Source organism: Juglans regia, chromosome 13 (assembly GCF_001411555.2).
Source record: "Juglans regia cultivar Chandler chromosome 13, Walnut 2.0, whole genome shotgun sequence".
Taxonomy (NCBI): Eukaryota; Viridiplantae; Streptophyta; class Magnoliopsida; order Fagales; family Juglandaceae; genus Juglans; species Juglans regia.
The window spans coordinates 10,615,708-10,634,278 of NC_049913.1; the positions used below are offsets into that span (position 1 = coordinate 10,615,708).

The window sequence follows — 18,571 nt, forward strand, 5'->3', positions numbered from 1 at the left end:
GAGGTGTGTGTAAGATCAAGAATTTTTTGAAAGGGAAACTTTTGTTCATGTAAAGTGGTATCACAAGAATAGAAGATGGCTTGAGTGTCGAGATTATAAAGCTTGTAGGCTTTATGAGTGCTAGGATAGCCGAGAAAGACACATTTAGAGGCATAAAGGGAAAATTTATCACGAGAAACATGGAGAGTTTGAGCATAATAAAGGCAACCGAACACACGAAGGTGATCATAGGTGGGGGAAGTGTTAAAGAGAAGTTCAAAATTAGATTTATTTTGGAGAATACGGCTTGGTATATGGTTGATGAGATAGGCCACAAAGAGGATACATTCATCCCAAAATGTCAAATGTAAGTGAGCTTGAAAATGGAGACTGCGAGTGACATTTAGGAGGTAACTGTGTTTTCGTTTCGCTACACCATTTTGTTGTAGACTTTTAACGCAAGTACGTTCATGAATGATGTCGTGATCATGGAGATATGTTTGAACTTTGTGGGAAAGAAATTCTTGTCCATTATCAGTTTTAATTATTTTAATCATGGTGTTGGAACTGATTTTGGATAAGTACAAAGAAATGCATGAGATGGGTATAAGCCTCAAATTTATAACGCATAAGATAGATTCAAGTAGTGCGTAAAAAATATCAACTATTGTAAGAAAATAATGAGCACCATATAGTGAAGAAGTATGATAACCACCCCATAAAATGCGATTAAAAGCAAAAATACTTTTATTAGCATGAAAAGGCAAATGTAATCTTGTGTTCTTAGAACGAGCACAAACATCATAATCAGAAATAGTACATGGATTATCTAAAAGACTAGGAATGACTAAGTTGGAAGGATAACCTAGGCATTAGTGCCATAAGATTTTATTTGCAGTAGTTTGTGTGGAGAGGGCCATAATGGGTTTGGGCTGGTACACATAAAGCCTTGCAAAACACACCAGCTCCAATCAGCCCGTCAAGTGTGGATCCTGAAAAAAAAATTGGTAGAGGGAAAAAAAACAATGCAAGAATGATTAATAGTAAGCTGAGGGTAGGCCTGTTCATCCGGGTTCCAACCCGGGAACTCGGGTATACCCGGCCCGGGACCCGGGTTTCAAACCCGGGCCGGAACCCAGACCGGGTTTATCCGGGTTAGACCTGGGCCGGAACCCGGATAAATCTGGGTTTTTCGAAACCCGGATTTTTTTTTTTTTTTTTTACACAAATACATGTAAAATAAAAACACATACATTACTTTAATTAAACTCTAATACATAAAAATCAGAAATAATAGAACTAAAAGTAAACAAGGATGATAAACACTCATTTCTTGCCAATAAATAATGAGATTTAACAGTTAGATAACTATCAACGTAGGCAATACAATTTTCAACAATTTCCTTCACCAGAGTCATTGTGTTGAAATAAACATATATTTCCATATCTCCCAAGCAACTGTGAGAAAAAGTGGAACAGAAGCCATATTGTTTACCATCAAATCCCAAACCAGATTTGCAAAACCTGTAGCTACATTCAGCAAAGCCACTTTACATTGATCACACAAATCTGAATGGAGAATTCCTCTTTTCATTAAATTCATCAAATTATCATGACAAGCCCCTCCAAGCCCAAACCCACAACAACACCCATCTGCAAGAAAACAAGGAGGCCCAGAATTTTTTTAGAGCTATATTAGGGAAGAAGTATGGTTCTGCGCCATGCATCTTGCACATATATGATGAGTATGTTGCTAATTTAAATAAACTGGGGTTTCAAATATATGTAGGAGCTGGGAGACATTTATGGAGATAAACTGGTTGCTTACTCTGCATGGGTTTATCCCTTTGAGGTTGCATTTCTGAAATCCTCTCCCAAGAAAGTATAGAAGAGTAACTAGTCATATAAAGAAGTGGTTTCAAAATACATCTTAAATCATTTAAGAAAGTAAGATTATGCAAGAAGAAAACACTTACTCTTGAATTTTTTTAACATGAATGAGAAGAGAGACTCACTGCAGCCTCTGTTGAAGATGAAGCTACAGAATCATCTAAAAAAATATTAACAATGAGTTAGATAGATAATAAATCGAGATAAATAGATATTAAAAAAATATTTCAAGTTTCAAACTTACCTTCAAGATCCATCGACTGTACGTATTCTTCCAACTCCTGGATGTCGACAGGTTTGGTCCTTAACCAATTTTGAGTGCAAATGAGGGCTTCGACGGTCTCTGGAGACAATGAGCTCCTAAAAGGATCCAAGATGCGTCCTCCAGTACTAAATGCGGACTCCGAGGCAACAGTGGAAATGAGAGTGGATAACACATCACGTGCTACCTCAGCAAGGACAGGATAATTGGTGGCATTAACTCTCCACCAATCCAAAATATCAAAACTGGGTGATTTCTGTGCACACCCCTCCGACAAATACCGATCTAGTTCTGATCTAAACTCCATAAACCCTTGCTCCAAAAGAAATTTCTCTAACCTGATATCAAATTTAGTCGACATAGTAGTAGAAGTAGAAGTAGTGCTTGGCCTCCCTTGAACCACATTAGAACTCCCCCCACTATCCACACGAAATTTGTTATACTGCTCAATCAAGCGCCTTAACAAGAGTTTAACCTTAGCCTCTATCCTATCCGCCAACTCATCCCCTTTGCACTGATTCAACCAAAACTTCAGTGCTATCATTTTATATCGTGGATCAAGCACAAAAGCAACATATATCATCAAGTTGAATCTATCTGTGCTACCCCAATATTTTTCATACTTACTTTTCATATTTATGCCCATGGTGCTAATGATAATATCATGACTATTGCACATATAATTTAATGTATCTTCAATTGTGCAGAGTTCTTGGAAGTATACATTAGCCGTCACATACAAAGAACCAGAAATGTTCAATGTAACATCATAAAATACTTTCAGCAACTCTACAAAAATATGTGCTTTTCTCCAATCATCAACAGTGGGGTTCATGAATTCACTATCCACACACATATAATAGTGTTCAAAGGCTTGTTTGTGTTTTTCAGCGGTACTCAACATCAAATATGTGGAGTTCCATCTAGTAGGAACATCCAAGCAAATCATCCTCCCACTAATATTTTCCTTTACCGCACAAGCCTTGAACTTGGCAAACCTCGACGACGAAGACTTCACATATCTAACGGCATCTCTAATTCTTGTTACAAACTCATAAACTTCTCTTAAGCCGTCCATAACAATCAAATTCAATATATGGGCAGCACACCGCATGTGAAGAAACTCACCACCCAATATGGTACAATCACTATCCTTTATTTTCCTCCTCATATAATCAACAGCAACATCATTAGAAGAGGCGTTATCAACTGTGATAGTCAATATCTTATTAATCTCCCAATCATGCAACCCCAAGTCTAACATCCTCCCAATAGTTTCGCCCCTATGGTTGGGAATTTGACAAAACTTTAATATTTTTTTGTGCAATTTCCAGTTGCAATCAATAAAATGTGCAGTAATACACATGTAGTTCATATTTTGCACCGATGTCTAGGTATCGGTGGTTAGAGAGATTCTTTGACCATCCAACAATTTTTTTAGCTGTATCTTCTCTTCGTTATACAGCTTAATACAATCCCTTTTTAAAGTGATTCGGGATGGCAAAGTAAATCGAGACTCTAAATCAGCCACATACTCGACAAACCCTTCGTTCTCCACAAGCCTAAAAGGCAATTCACACCTAATAAAAAACTTAGCAGTTGAAATCCTAAGTTTTTCTGCATCATACTTCACTAGACTTTGTGGGCTACACACTCTTCCCTCTCCATCCCTCTTAACACCAGATGACTGACTTTTTCCAACTCCTTTAAATCTAAGAGGGGAAGTTTTACATGCATTCTGGAGGTGGTGTAACATAGATGAAGTGCCATTCTTGTAGTGGCAACTGTATAGCTTAGTGCAATAATTACACTGAGCTTTTGGGTTATTATGGTCAAGAGGTTGCACTTTAGTAAAGTGTTCCCAAACCACCGATTGGTTACTAGGTGTTTTTTTTGATTGCTTGGGTAAAGGTGGGATGGAATCATTGGAATGGGTAGGTTGTTGTGTATATGTGGATGAAAGGGTTGGAATACTCACATGCTCCTCTACATCCACTGGAATAGACGAGGAGTCACCACCAACCCCTTGGGTTGTACCGACATTACAACTCACAGAATCTTCTTCCATCTGTTATTGAGTAATAAAAACCACCAAACACAATATAATAAATAATCAAACACTAATAATCAATTTGCAGAATTTAAGCAATTTCGGTTGAAGAAACATAAAGCAATTAAAGCAATTTAAGCAATTTGCAGAATTTATTGGATTATTTCTTTATTTCGTTATTTAAGCAATTAAAGTACTGGCCTTGTCCATGGCTGTGGTGTTGAGGAGTTAAAGATTATGATGAATGATGCAATGGGAGGCAGAAGAGCAGCCAGCTCACTGTACTCCGAGGTAATTTGACTGTCATAGATGGATACTATTGCCATTCTTGTGTATTCAGTTTTGTTTTACCATTCGGGGAATGAAAAGTATCATGTTGTGGCATAACAGTACTTGCATCTAGTCTTATGTTAAAATTATTCTCATTATCTTCCCAAGTCTATTTTCTAACATCGCGTACCTTGTTTTCTTGATCATGGCATACATTCACCTTAAAAATCTAATCAAGCTATACAATGGCTTATATCTTCTTTGTAAAAATTGAGAAACTGAGTGTACTTGTCAAAGGGAAAAAAATGATTCTTGCTCTTTCCTATATAATTGACAACTCAGAACTATTCCTCAAGGTATTTTAATTTTTTATGTTGTATTGTTTTGGTTCAACAACATCCCTTAAGTTTATTGTGAAAAATAATGGTTTTGTCTCTTTGAACATCCTTCATAATGGTAAGATTCCAAGAAACAGTTAATGTGTAAAAATGGTTTTGGAATTATGAACAACCATATATGTGAGTTCAGAAAACTCCCTCTACTCATTCTTGAATTGTTGAAAAAGTAATGATAGGATGAACCCAAATTCCATATTCCCAAAGCACAAAGAACTTCCCCAAATTTCAGGAAATACATATTTTAAACAAAACAGCAAACAAAAAGTTCCAACATGCTTCTAATTCTGAAATCTGAACATCTCTACAATTTTTCTCCTCTCTTTGGGATTGTTTGTCTTCTGAACTCCAAAAATAAATGAAAAAGAGTAATGTCCTCATGTTTGCATGATTGAAAGATAAAAATAATACTAGACTTAGGTGGTGTTTCCAAGTCATAGGCTTAGTGCCATTTGGGGGGAAGTCTTTATAATTAGTAACGCATGCTTCATCGGTTTTAGTTTAAAAGTGCAACTTTAACCCACACGATAGTATGCAGACATGTAAACCCAAAGAGGATTCAGTTGCAATGTATTGAAAATTAATGGACATTTATAGTATCTGTTCTATCTTCAACCCTCCAAAACAACCGAGTGCACATGCATCATATGTTTTTTTGTCAAGGACTTCCACTGTTAAGGAACCTATATCTATTTGATAAAGTTATATCTGATAGGAATCTGATCTTTGCCTAAAATTCCTAAAAATATGCTCTAATAACCGAGTGCACACGCATTGTGGGCACCTCCACGTTCCTATACTTGGTATAGGAGATTTGCTTACATCCAAATACACATCCAAAAATATAGCTTCGGTTGTTCATAAGCTATTAATAACTATATAAACAATGCAACATAATCGTAGTTACACAAGTTAGAACAACCAAAGCCAACAAATAAAATCAAGTTGGATATTCCCCTAACAATTAAAACCAAACCCAGTACTCTACTCAACCAAGTGATTACCCCATCCATTCCTCACGCACAGAATCATAGTTACAGAGAGAGAGAGAGAGAGAGAGAGAGAGTACCCAAACAAGCGGGACCGAGATGCAGCGACCGAGAGAGAGAGGGAAAGGTCGACAGTGACCGAGATGCAGCGACCGAGATGCGGCGAGGACGAGCGGCGGACGGTCACGGGGTCACGGCTCACGGGGTCATGGGCTCAAGGGGCTTAGGGTTTTCGCAGCGTAACGAGAGAGCGAGCGAGCGAGAGAGACGCGGGAGGGGGGGGGGGGAAGAAGATGAATATAACCGGTATCAAAACGGCGTCGTTTTGATACCGGTTTTTATAAAAAAAAATAAAGATCCGGGTACCGGGTTAAAACCCGGTACCCGGGTTTCAAACCCGTATCCGGACCGGGTTGGTCCGGGTTTTCAAACCCGGGTTTCGGCCCGAGTTTGATCCGGGCCGAAACCCGAAACCGGAACCCGGTTTTCCGAGTTCCGGACCGGGCCGGGAAAAAACCCGGCCCGGATGAATAGTCCTGGCTGAGGGATTGAGAGGAGATTAAAAGTAAAGTGAGGGATATAAAAGACATTTTACAAAATTAGGTTTGGGGTCAAAACACATGTGCTGACACCTTCTATGCAAAGAGTGTGGCCTGTGGGTAACCTAACATGTCTGTCTGGAGGAGAAGTAGAAATGGAGCTGAAGAGGGTCCGGTTGTGGCACATGTGGTCGATGGCACCACTATCCACAACCCAGTCACGGTGGTTGTCGAAGAGAGGGGAGGAGGAGACGTTACCCATGAAGTTTGCTGAGGAGGTGGTCGGAGTGAGCAAGTCAAGTAGCTATTGGTAGAGATCCAGCGACAGACCAGGCACCGGCGACGAGGCAGAGGAGATGCAGGCATTATTCACGGTGGGCGACAAACCTGAGGGAGGTTTGCCAACGAGAGAAGGTCATGGCTTGGATCGTGGTTCACGGCCTGGAGGGTAGCCGATGAGACGCTAGCAGCGGTCACGCAGGTGGCTGGATTTTCCACATTCAGAGCAACGGAGGGTGAGCTTCACGGGATGGTGGTCATGGGCAATGAAGGCTAGCGAATCCGATGATGGTGGCCGAAGGTGGAGGAGACGCTGCTGCTATTCCTGAAAAAGAAAAGAAAAGATTTTGGTGATGAGGGGAAGGGTCCATTGCAAGAATCTGTGTTCTGAGTTGGGAGAATGAGTCATTGAGGCCAAGCAAAATTTTGTAAACACGTTCATCCTCTGCTGATTGTTGCAATTCTTTGAGATCATTGCTTTGTTGTAAATGACTAAGTTCATCCCATATTTGTTTAACCTTGTTGTAATACTCATGAGCAGAATGAGTGTTTTGGTGCAGGGATGATAGTTCATGTTTGAGATAGTAGATACGTGCATTGTTGCTTTGACGAAAACAAGATTGAAGATCGAGCCAGACTTCACGATGGTTGGTGTGAAATTCAAGGGAATTGGCGATGAAGGGACTGATAGAGTTTAGAAGCCAGGTAAGGACCATGTCTTTTGTTTGGTTCCATTGGGTGTAGTCGGCAGAATTGGGATTTAGGGGTGGGAGAGTGCCATCAACAAAACTTAATTTGTTTTTGGCGTTAAGAGCACGGGTTATGGCTTGTTGCCATTTGGAAAAATTATCCCCTGTAAGAAGTCCATAAACAAGGATAAGCATAGGAGAATTAGGGGGATGGAGGAGGTACGGGGAGGAAGGAGGGTGATGAGGGTTTGAAGAAGAAGCCATGGAAGCGGTAGAGAGAGGATCGTGGTTAGGCTGATACCATGTTAAACTTACAAAAACATGAACTTTTTTATTTCTGGAACTTATTTTTACAATGAAGGAATTGGTAAATATATAGATACATGAGGCTATGCTTGCTATGGTAACAAATAAAGTATGGAAATGATGTACAATGGTTAATTTCCTAAAATCATGGTGTTGCTGATATTGTGCTAATTGTGATTCTGTCAGTGTCTCGCGTGCTTCATTTTCCATCGAGTTTTTTTTCTCACCTAGCTACACTTTTTTTTACTCTCTTGCCTGTGAAAGTACTGCAAGAGATTTGAATATTTCCAAACTTGTTTTATCCCTTCTGATGATTTTTTTTTTAATGTTGGGGAAGCTCTCCAAAGTAGGGCCATTTGGACCCACCGCACATTCGGAAGTTTTTCTATACAAAATTAATTAAATTGTTGGTTTTTCACTAAGAGGTATGGCCCCAAATTAAGGATTGTTTGCATCTATAGAATGTTGAACTTTAAACTTTAAAAGGAGTAATACCCTAAGACACCACTTGGCCAACCCCTTGGGATTCTCTTTAAGATCATGATATTCATAAGATATTTGATTATGCTCTTTAACTATTTCTTAATTATTGTTTTTATTATCCAAATTAAATTGTATTTTAAGTAATTAAAAAAATAATAGTAAAATAATAAAACTCTTTTCGATGAATGTCGATATCGCGATGATGGTTGAACCATCGGACCGAACACACAGCAACACATTAATTAATTTTCTGACTAACCTGTTGATTTCAAAAAAATCTGAAGTACGTACGTACGTAATGAATTTTGTCCGACGACTTCAGCGTAGTGGTGTGTGATCATGTAGATCAATAGCCTAGCAACCAGGTACAGTACTGGTACTTGGAAAAGGCATTAATCATACAACCAGCAAATTAATTAACTGCAAATTAATAAGGTCCCATATATAAAAACACACACACACACACACATATATATATATATATATATATATATATTTATGAGATATGAAGCCTTGTGACTACTAACAGGTATGATCAAAACATGATCACTTATTATATATAGACGTTATAATCACACCTTTATGATAATAATTTTATTTGGCTGACAGATTACAAATGAGTGATCATCTATTTAATAAATTTGTCACTATTTGAACCGTCGTACCACTACTATTAATACATCTGCTTAATTATTCAATGCCAACTGATCTGAATATCTTTGATCAGTCAGCTAGCTAGGGATGATTACTTGCGTGCATGAACCTGGTTATTTGATAATCATGAGTTGCAGCATTTTCCTGATTTGTCACCAAAGGATCGACATTGTAACTGCAGGAAAAAAAAAAAAAAAAAAGGGAAAAAATACCAAAATATAAATTAGATCTGCATGGGATCGAACAAAATATATAATAGACCAGTCTATCTTTGAACATAACTTATAAAACATTACAACTATATATAATAATTACCACATCTGCAATGTACAACATTGTAAAGCAGGCTGGAAAACTTCCTGAGCTTGTCTTGGATGGCCACTTATATATTGCATAGTTATTTGTTCCCCAGCTTCCCATGATGATTGAAGGGCTGCATCACTTTCCTCCAACTATATATATATATCCAAAACAACGTACGTAATATACACATGAGTCTTATATATGAAAGTTAAGATCAGGTGAACAACATAGAATTCCATGAATTATAAGAAAACAAGCTTGGCAACAAGATGAAAAGAAGAGATCATGAATCAAATCCTCCATTTTTTTTTATATATAATTTCATTAATAGTACTCCACTTTAATTAAAAAGCTGGAGAGCAACAATATATATATAATGTTACATATATATATAAATGAATGATGCTAATTATGTCATGTTACATGATAATATTGAGTAATTACTTCAGACAACGCAGAACAATGAATAGCAAAGTGAATAATTTTATGTATTTCACCATAAGCTAAGCCAGGGCTCAGCTAGCTAGCTAGGGATTCAAACAATACTCAGGCCAGTTCAAGTATCCAAAGAACCCCATTAAATAAATAATATTGCACCCGGCCACCCTCTCCAAAACCTTGGATATATAGATACCAGTGTTTTATGGGAGAGAACTCCTGTAAGCACTAAAGAAAAATATTTTACATGAAAGGTACCGATCGATCGATATTGCAGGAAAGCATTTAATTACCTCAAACCAAGTAAGGCGTAGGGCATGATGAAAGGTATCAACAGTACCAGCTTGTTGATTCCCAAGAATGCCAGGAATTAGGGAAACAAAGAAGCCCTAACGGCTGATGTGCCTAGCTTGTGGCCGGTATGAAAATATAACACTACAAGAAAAGTAGCTTTTGCGGCTAAAATGATTTCCGACGACTAAGATTTGGCTGGAAAAAGTGTAGTTTTACTGTTCCAAAATTTTGCTTCTGTCGACTCAAAAAATCGCCAGGAAAAGCCACATTTTCTGGCAAAAATAGTATCGCCGTAACTAATATAGACAGAAACAGCTTATTACGGCGATGTAGACTATTTTCGGTGATAGTATTCTGACGCTAAAAAAATTATTTCCGACAATTTCAAAATCTCACCGAAAATAGGCAGTTAGCGCTCAACATTTGTGGCTATGATGCGGTGATCATTTTATCGTAGGAAATGTTCTATTCCAGCTAATTTAGGGCTTTTTTCGACTACTACTACTTATCACCAAAAAAATGCATCTTTCTTGTAGTGTAAGAAACCTTATATAAGCTAAGGTGTCCTAACATAAAAACAATTAATTATAAAAAAAATAAATAAATACTAACTGAAGCGTGTTTGAATTTCTGCTCAAATGGCGATTCGAGTTAGAAATATATTTCACTCGAACACAGCTTCAAATGATCGAGGCTCGTATGATGCATGTTGTTAGTGTAGATACACAGACAACTCAAGAGGATAAAGATAAATCTCCTACCAATTCTCAAGTAACAGATCATGATCAATATCAATTCAAGATGACAGCAGATGATAATAGGAGTAGGAGCTCTAGTATTTATATATCTTGTATATTCAATATTCAAATATGCAACAAACATATAAGGATGCACTCAACAAGTAGATGTGAAATCTATTACAAACTCTACAATGTAACTTTGAAATCTATTGCCTATATATTAATGATAACTTGCACATGTTTGGTCATCTTGGCCAATCCATTCGCTTAATTTTCCTTTCATGGTATCAGCGCTTTGTTGTGGCCAGTGCCCTACAGGCCACAGATCCTGATGGCTTCGGCTTTTTCTGTTCCTACTCCTAATATTCCCAACTTTAACCAACTTATCTCCATTAAACTAGATGGACACAACTACCTCATGTGGCTATATCGGTTTCTTCCCGTGTTACGAAGTGATCTGCTCGGCATAGTTAATGGTTTTGAGCCTTGCCTAACACAGTACCTCGTGGATATTGCTGAAGGTACCAAAACTGTCAATCCATAATTTCTCATATGGACTAAGAAAGATCAATACTTCCTTAGTTGGATTAATGCTACCCTCTCTGAGAAGGCTCTTTCAACTGTATAGGGTTTAAAACACAGCCAACCATGTTTGGATAGATCTTGGCAACAGGTTTGCCTCTTAGTCTTGGTCCCGCATTGCTCATCTCAAAGTCCAACTCCAAACTCTATGCCAAGGCTCCAAGACTTGCTTAGAATATCTTCAAAGTGCTAAGGTTTGGTCTAATCAATTAGTAGTAGTTGGTAAACCACTAGATGATGAAGACTGGTTACGTTTGAATAGTGAGGTATTATCAGATATTCTGTGAATAGTAATGAAGAAGTAATGATAGAATATTGAATAGTAGTGAATAATATGTGAAAAGTAATAATAAAATAATAAATAGTAGTGATGTATTCTCAGTACCCAAACTATGCCTTAATCTCTCTTATCATCAGTGACTCAACCCTTCATTCAATTCCTTTGTTACTTCATTCTCTTTTGCTACTCGTGAAAATAGCTTTACTTTTGATGATTTTCAAGATGAGTTATTGAGCCATGAAATGTTGTTGAATCAATAGTACACAGTTGCTACTGATGCCTTTACCTTTGTCTTGTTTACTAAAAAGTCTTGTTTAATAACAAGTCAGAGTCTTCATACTTTAAAGGAAAATCACCACATCACAAAGGTTCTCCTACTCACTTCCCTCTGAAACCAACCTCTACTAATGGTGCTTGCTCCAAGTCCAAGTTTGCACCTCTTGCAAATTCTGGTTCACCATTTTAGCAATCCACCCCCTTGTCCAATATGTGGACGTACTAATCATCAAGCATTAGGTTGCTTCCATAGGATGGACTATTCCTTCCAAGGGCGGCACCCTCATCCTTAGCTTGCTGCAATGGTGGCCCAAACCAATGCTACCTATGAAGATCAGTGATAAACTGACAGTGGGGCAAATGCCCATATCAACAATGACTTGGCCAAACTCACACTTTAGCAACCATTTGAGACCAATGAGACTGTGGCTGTCGGCAATGGATTAGGCCTAGCTATTGAAGACTCTAGTTCTACTCTCTTGCAACACTCACCTACTTCTACTTTATCTCTTAACAATCTCCTCCACTGTCCTAAAGTCTCCACAAACCTACTCTCTATTCAATGATTTTATACTATAACAACTGTTATTTTAAACTAATAGCTACCCATTTTTATATGAAGGACATGCAAACCAAGGCAATCCTCTTGGAGGGCAAGAGTGAAAATGGTCTTTATCCTTTGTGGTTTCAAAAGTACATTCAAAAAAGAAGGTGTGGCTTGGTGGCTTTACTTGGCATCAAGACTTCTTCAAAAATCCGACACTCTAGATTAGTACATCCTTCCAATGATGTAGTCTCTCAAGTTATCAAGCAAAATAAGCTCCCTCAACTTTCAAGCAACGATATTAATAAAAGCACTCTTTGTGATTCTTGTCAATTAGGCAAAGGAAAAAGGTTACCATTTTTTGTTTATTCTTGCATCTCTATTGCTCCTCTACAATTAATACATACAGACATTTGAGCGCCAAAGACCCTGGCCAACCCGGCCTTGTGGGGTGGGTCATGAGTGCCCTTGCGCATTCCACCATTTATGATTGCTAGCACTCACACTAGGACTTGGGTTGCAAGTGGTGGCTCGATCTACCTTTCTAGAGTTGATCTAGGTCACCCTTTTGGTGGGGTCTATTAGGGGTCATTCAGTCTTTTCCCTTTAGGGGTGGGCCATAAGAGAATCATGAGCCACCCCAAGACAAGGCATTCCACCACATTGGCATTGGACTCATCAAATGAGTGCCATCTTTTAAATTTGATAAATTTGTGTTTAAAATCATTGCATTGGATTCAACATACACTAAAATCTTTAACTTTGAACTACAGTACATTTAAGTTAATCTCCAAATTTGAAGACTAATTGTTCACTCTCTATAACCATTATTTTATTTAAATTATTATTTTTCAATTTTGAGCCACAATATATTTAGGTTGGGAAACAATAATTTAAGTATCAAATTAGATTATTAATTAACATGTACTTTTCATCAAATGTTAGAGATAAATTTGATGAAACCAATACCAATGCTCTAATAAGGTGGCCAATGCTCACCCATGCATGGTGGTGGTTTATTAGGGGTCGATTAGTCTTCCCCTTGGAACTAGGGTGCGTCATGAGTGAATTGTGATCCAAGGCATTCCATCCCTAAGGTGGCCAATGCTCACCCATGGTGGTGGTTCACTATCCTAGGGGGCTAGTTGATTAAGGTCTTTCATTTATTTTGAGTTATTTAGGGTTAATTTTAAATTCATTTCTGGTTGTTTCGATTTTTCTTATTTCTTAGTTCTGGTTTGTTATTTCAAACACGTAAACTGTTACATCAGTTTATTAGTGACTGACATGGTAGTGTCATATGGAATTGACACATGATCAATTTGTATTGCCTTTACAGTAATAACGTTTGTATCTTTTGTTGTTTTCCTTGGTGATATATAGATCTGATAAACTTTTCTTAAATATTCGAGAAATACTCGAGAAATGTGTGTCCCATTTAATAAACTAGGAAAGATGAGACCATGTATTTGGTTGTGCATGCAGAACTCTTTCTTCCTACCATATTTCTTATACTAGAACAACTTGAACTATATATGAGGGGCATGCATAGTACCTTCCTCCTCAAGGCTTTGTTGGTTTCCAGCAGCATGGTTTCCTGCACACCATAAAAGCCTGGATAATATATTATTGGATAGTCCATAAATACAATGATTAAGTTTTCTAGGCAAATATATAAGATACCTTCTTTTGAAGGTCAAAAACCTGATCGAGCATGAACTGCAACTGCGAAAAAATGGATAGCGGAATAAGATCAACTAGCTATCAGATCAAGATCTAGGATAATCTTCAACCAGATATCTTGCTACAAAACATAGTTGAAAACCTATTTCAAAACCCTTTAAAAGAAATTACAAGAGATACTACATAAAACTAACAAAAAAAATATGAACAAGCCTGATCAGAGTACTTGGCACCCATCATGGGAGCTAGCTTACAGTGGAGGGTTGCCCTCCTTGTACGGTGGCCACACATCGATCTTAATTTTCGGACATATATTCTACAATATTTATTATATATAGTCCATGCATGTGAAAAACAGCATGCATATCTTGTTTTGGAACATTTCCAGAACAAGATATATATATATATATATATATATATATATATGTATGCAGTACTCGATCGTCACATGACAAATATGCAGGGAAATACAAGAAACTTCGATCCCATATGTAAGTTATCACCTAGCTGGTTTACATGCATAGATTGATGACAATTACGACATTAATTAATATTTGAGCAAAAATAATAATTTTTTATTCTGAATTATAAAATTTTGAAAATACCTTTCTTGATCTTATTTGCTTCAATGATGCGTCCAGCTGATGTTCATGCTGATCGAGCTCTTTTACACCCAAATTCTCTAAATCTTCCCCAAGAAGATTTCTACAGAATGCAGTCAAGTATATATGTATATATTGAGGTGAACATTAATGTCTTAGTAGCTACATTAATGTTGTTAATTAGTCTAGAAAGCATAACGCATGCAAGCTAGCAGCTTAATTATTAATTTGGCACAATCAATGGAAAAAGTAATTTTTTTATTCTTAATTATATAATTGATCAGAACAAATATATATATATATATGGAAAATTACGTAATTATTAATTCACAAGCTTTTTGGTGATCAGCTGCATATGGAAATTAACATATAGAATTATATGTTGAATTAATTACCTCTGTGAGCGTTGTAGGACCTCAACTTTAGCCTTTAGCATAATATATTCTTGGTAGCTCCTCTGCATGAGTAGTTATATATATATATTATGTACAATAAAACGACCTATTAATTATAGGGAAAATAAGGCCAAGTGAAATAAGGAAATATATGAAGGGGACTTCTACTAGGGCCACCTACATAGAAGTCTCGATCCCGAGAGTTTCTACCGAGAAGTGCAAAATATATATATATATATTTTTTTTCAAAAAAGCTATTTGCACCCGGGACGGGGACACACCGCGTACCCGGGTTCCAAGTCAGCGTTATTTAAACGGTGCGTTTGCACCTTAAGTTAAACGCACCGTTTCTCTGTTTAGTATTGTATCTAAAATCAACACTAGTGAAATCAAACTGACCCCAGAACGAAGACGATGCAATATCTTCAGACGATTAGGATTGAACTCGTAATATCTCAAAGCTTGACTGACTGGTACTTCCATCTCTATCTCTTTCTCTCCTTTTCTTTTCAGAAAGCTGCTTTTTTTTTTTTTTTTAATTTTTTAGCAATCTCCGTCTTCATAGGAAGAATAGAAAACTTCTGATACCATAAGTGGGTTCTATTTCCACTTCACTTAAGGTACTGTATATGATAATGAAACCCCTTCCCCAATGCATAAAAACATTTATTCTTGTCAATCCCACAAACGAGATTTAAGAATAAGATTAATTGATTGAAAGAGAGCAATATGTCTGGGGATCAACTGGTACAGTAGCGTAAAGGAATCACTTTTCTTATGTTTTTGGGGGAAAGAACTGTTCAAGAAACCCAGAAAATGAAAAAGTAAAAAGCAGCGGAAACATATTCGTCATGTCTGTTTGAAGGCCACTTTGGCGTGAAAAGCTACGGTTTACATATCTATTTGACTTAACTGTAATCGGCATTTCCTTACCAGTATTTTAAAAAAATTTTAGGAGTGTGGGTTGAAGGCAACAACAAACAAGTTCTCCTTCCCTCATATATCGATTTCCTTGCCTACAATTTTCTACGTTTGTTGGTTGACATGATATTGAACTGTGCAGGTGAAAGATGAAGAAAATGAATCATTTGGGTCATAATTCAGCCACATGATGCATAAGTAATGTTAGATGATTATAGAATTGCCTATTTGATTCTGGGAAATTATTTGAAGGTGCTAAAGTTATGAGCATCCCACGACGGCACTCACTTGACGCCCGTTGCTCAGGTGGCCATGGAAGACAGCATGAAGACGATGAAGAATGATGAAGGACGTCCTCGCTTTTCTTTTTTGAGAGCACAAAAATGGTTTCTAAAATCTGAACTTCATTTTGGCGCCTTGGGTCTGAAATCGGTCTTCTTCCGCATTTTTTTTTAATAATATAATAAAGTTGACGTGGTCAGACGATTCCGCTATGGGTACCCGAAGGCGGGTACCTGTAGCAGAATTGATATTTTTTTATTATGCGTGGTTTTTTAAGCATTTTTTTAAAATCACTTTAAACATTTAAAAAAAATTTACAAACTTATTTAAAAGCACTTCCTTAACAATTAATAAAAAGAAACAAAGAAAAAAAAAAGAAATCGGTAGCTTTTATCGGGATGCATCGATCTTTGATGGATGCATCATTTTCCATAATAAAATAAAATATAAATACAAGATATTATTAATTAATTCTAACCTAGAGTATTTACATGATCAACAAATTATAACCAGCAAATTAAGATCAAATCGTTTTCTTTCTCTTTGTAATAACGTGCCATAAATATTATTGTGTAAGGGGGGGGCCGGGATCAGACTAGCGTGCAAGATCAGATTGAAGTACTACTACCTGATGCGCTGCAGGTTGGCTTGCCTGTCGTGTCTCGTAACTGCAACTTCGATACCTATCAAGCGTCTTAGTCATGCTGGAATCAAGGCAAGAGCAAGTAGATCATCGAACGTGAGGATATTGCCAAATTTCATGAAGAAATTAGCTAAATTGATCTAGAGATGCATCCTAAACTACAAAACAAAATATAGTTAGTTAGGCCCGACTTATAATTTTTCCATTTGCACCATCGATCAGGACTAGTCTAGCTTCCATGGTGATTCAGCTCCATGGTAGTTATTAGAGGTTTTGTATTCAACATTTGAATCCATTTTTCAAGATGGAATTTAGCATTAGGTAATTTGCAAACATCACGATCATTAGCCGTACGTACGTGTAGTAGATCAGAGTCTCCTTAATTTCTGATCCCTTATATTTATATATCAAAAAAGAACTTAGATCTACATGGTTAAATATACTGATCATTTCAACTACTGCACCTCTGAATTAAGATCCAGATCAAGGCCAAGCATTAGGGCCGGGCTAGCTAGCCCTCGATCGATCTTCTTTTTTTCTTATAAATCCAACCCCTCTTGAATCTCTGGTACCTCATTTTATAAAGAAACAGAGACAACAAAACGATGCAAAATTTATATAGATTACGAAAGAGATCAGATTATCATTGGAAAACTTTAAACTACATACCACACAGATTAGTTCTTTTTCTTTTTTCTTTTTTTTCGGTGTAAGAATATATATATAAGATCAGCGTACCGTCGGAATCGGTCGATCGAGAGGGATAAAAAATTATTTGAAAACAGTCTATATATATTGAACCCTTCAAAATCATAAATCATAATCTGATTCCCATGATAATATTAATTAACAAAATTAAGAACTTTCAGATCTAACATAACTTAGAAAAAAAGAAAGAAATTATCCTCAGGAGCAAGCGAATTCGTCCCAGCTTTAATTGGGCACGAACGGTACAGAACTCCATCCTTGGATGGCCATGATCATAACAATCACCACAGTTATAGATAATATATATAGCTAGATCAGGAAAACCTACGTACGTACCTAGAGCTGCTGCAAAACTCATAGAGCTTCGCACCGCTGGAGAAGATGATGAGGGCAACCTCAGCGTCACAGAGAACTGAGAGCTCATACGCCTTCTTTAGCAGCCCATTCCTTCTCTTGGCGAATGTCACTTGCCGATTTATCTTGTTCTCAATCCTCTTAAGCTCCACTCTCCCCCTCCCCATTGTTTAACTATATTGATGCGAAAAAAAATATATTGATGTGAAGAATATGTATGCAGTATGTAGATTTAAGTAGTCTCATTTTAATTTAATTTATTCTCTTTGGACGGTTTTAATTAGCTAGCCAGGTTTCATCTTCTTTTCCTTTCCTTTCCTTTAGGCTACGACCAGTGAACTGAACTATCCATCTTTGTCGGGATGAATAGGTAATAGGTTTTGATTTTTCTGCTTTATAGAATCACATAAAGTACTACTACAGTACTACTGCATGAGGGGAGAGATCTAGAGAGAGAGAGAGAGAGCTGTGAGACAGTTTTATAGTCGTTTTCATGGGTTTTCCCAAGCTAATTTACTAAAAATACGAGGAAAAATATAATAAGTTGTAGTATTCCAGCTGGTAACATGAGCTTCTTCCCTCATGTGGTACTATACTCCCTTTAATTTATTAAGCTCCATACCAATTTGACAAAACGTATCTGTCGAAAAAAATAGAAATATAATATACAATAAACTAAATATTATGGAGATTAGCCTCGTTTATTTTCACAATTTCTTTCAGCTCATTTAATCTCATCTC

General features: G+C 37.1%; 1 protein-coding gene across 1 annotated transcript; it reads right to left on the reverse strand.

The window, feature by feature from the left end:
* Nucleotides 1–8,649: 8,649 nt before the first annotated feature.
* LOC109014395 (agamous-like MADS-box protein MADS2) lies at nucleotides 8,650–18,274 on the reverse strand. Its single transcript, XM_018996855.2, has 8 exons — nucleotides 17,813–18,274; nucleotides 16,754–16,829; nucleotides 14,923–14,984; nucleotides 14,531–14,630; nucleotides 13,926–13,967; nucleotides 13,798–13,839; nucleotides 9,101–9,237; nucleotides 8,650–8,960 (listed from the first exon to the last, which is right to left on the reverse strand). Exons 1-8 carry the CDS (start codon nucleotides 17,995–17,997, stop codon nucleotides 8,867–8,869), a joined length of 738 nt encoding a protein of 245 aa, XP_018852400.1. The 5' UTR covers nucleotides 17,998–18,274; the 3' UTR covers nucleotides 8,650–8,866.
* Between the last annotated feature and the right edge of the window lie 297 nt (nucleotides 18,275–18,571).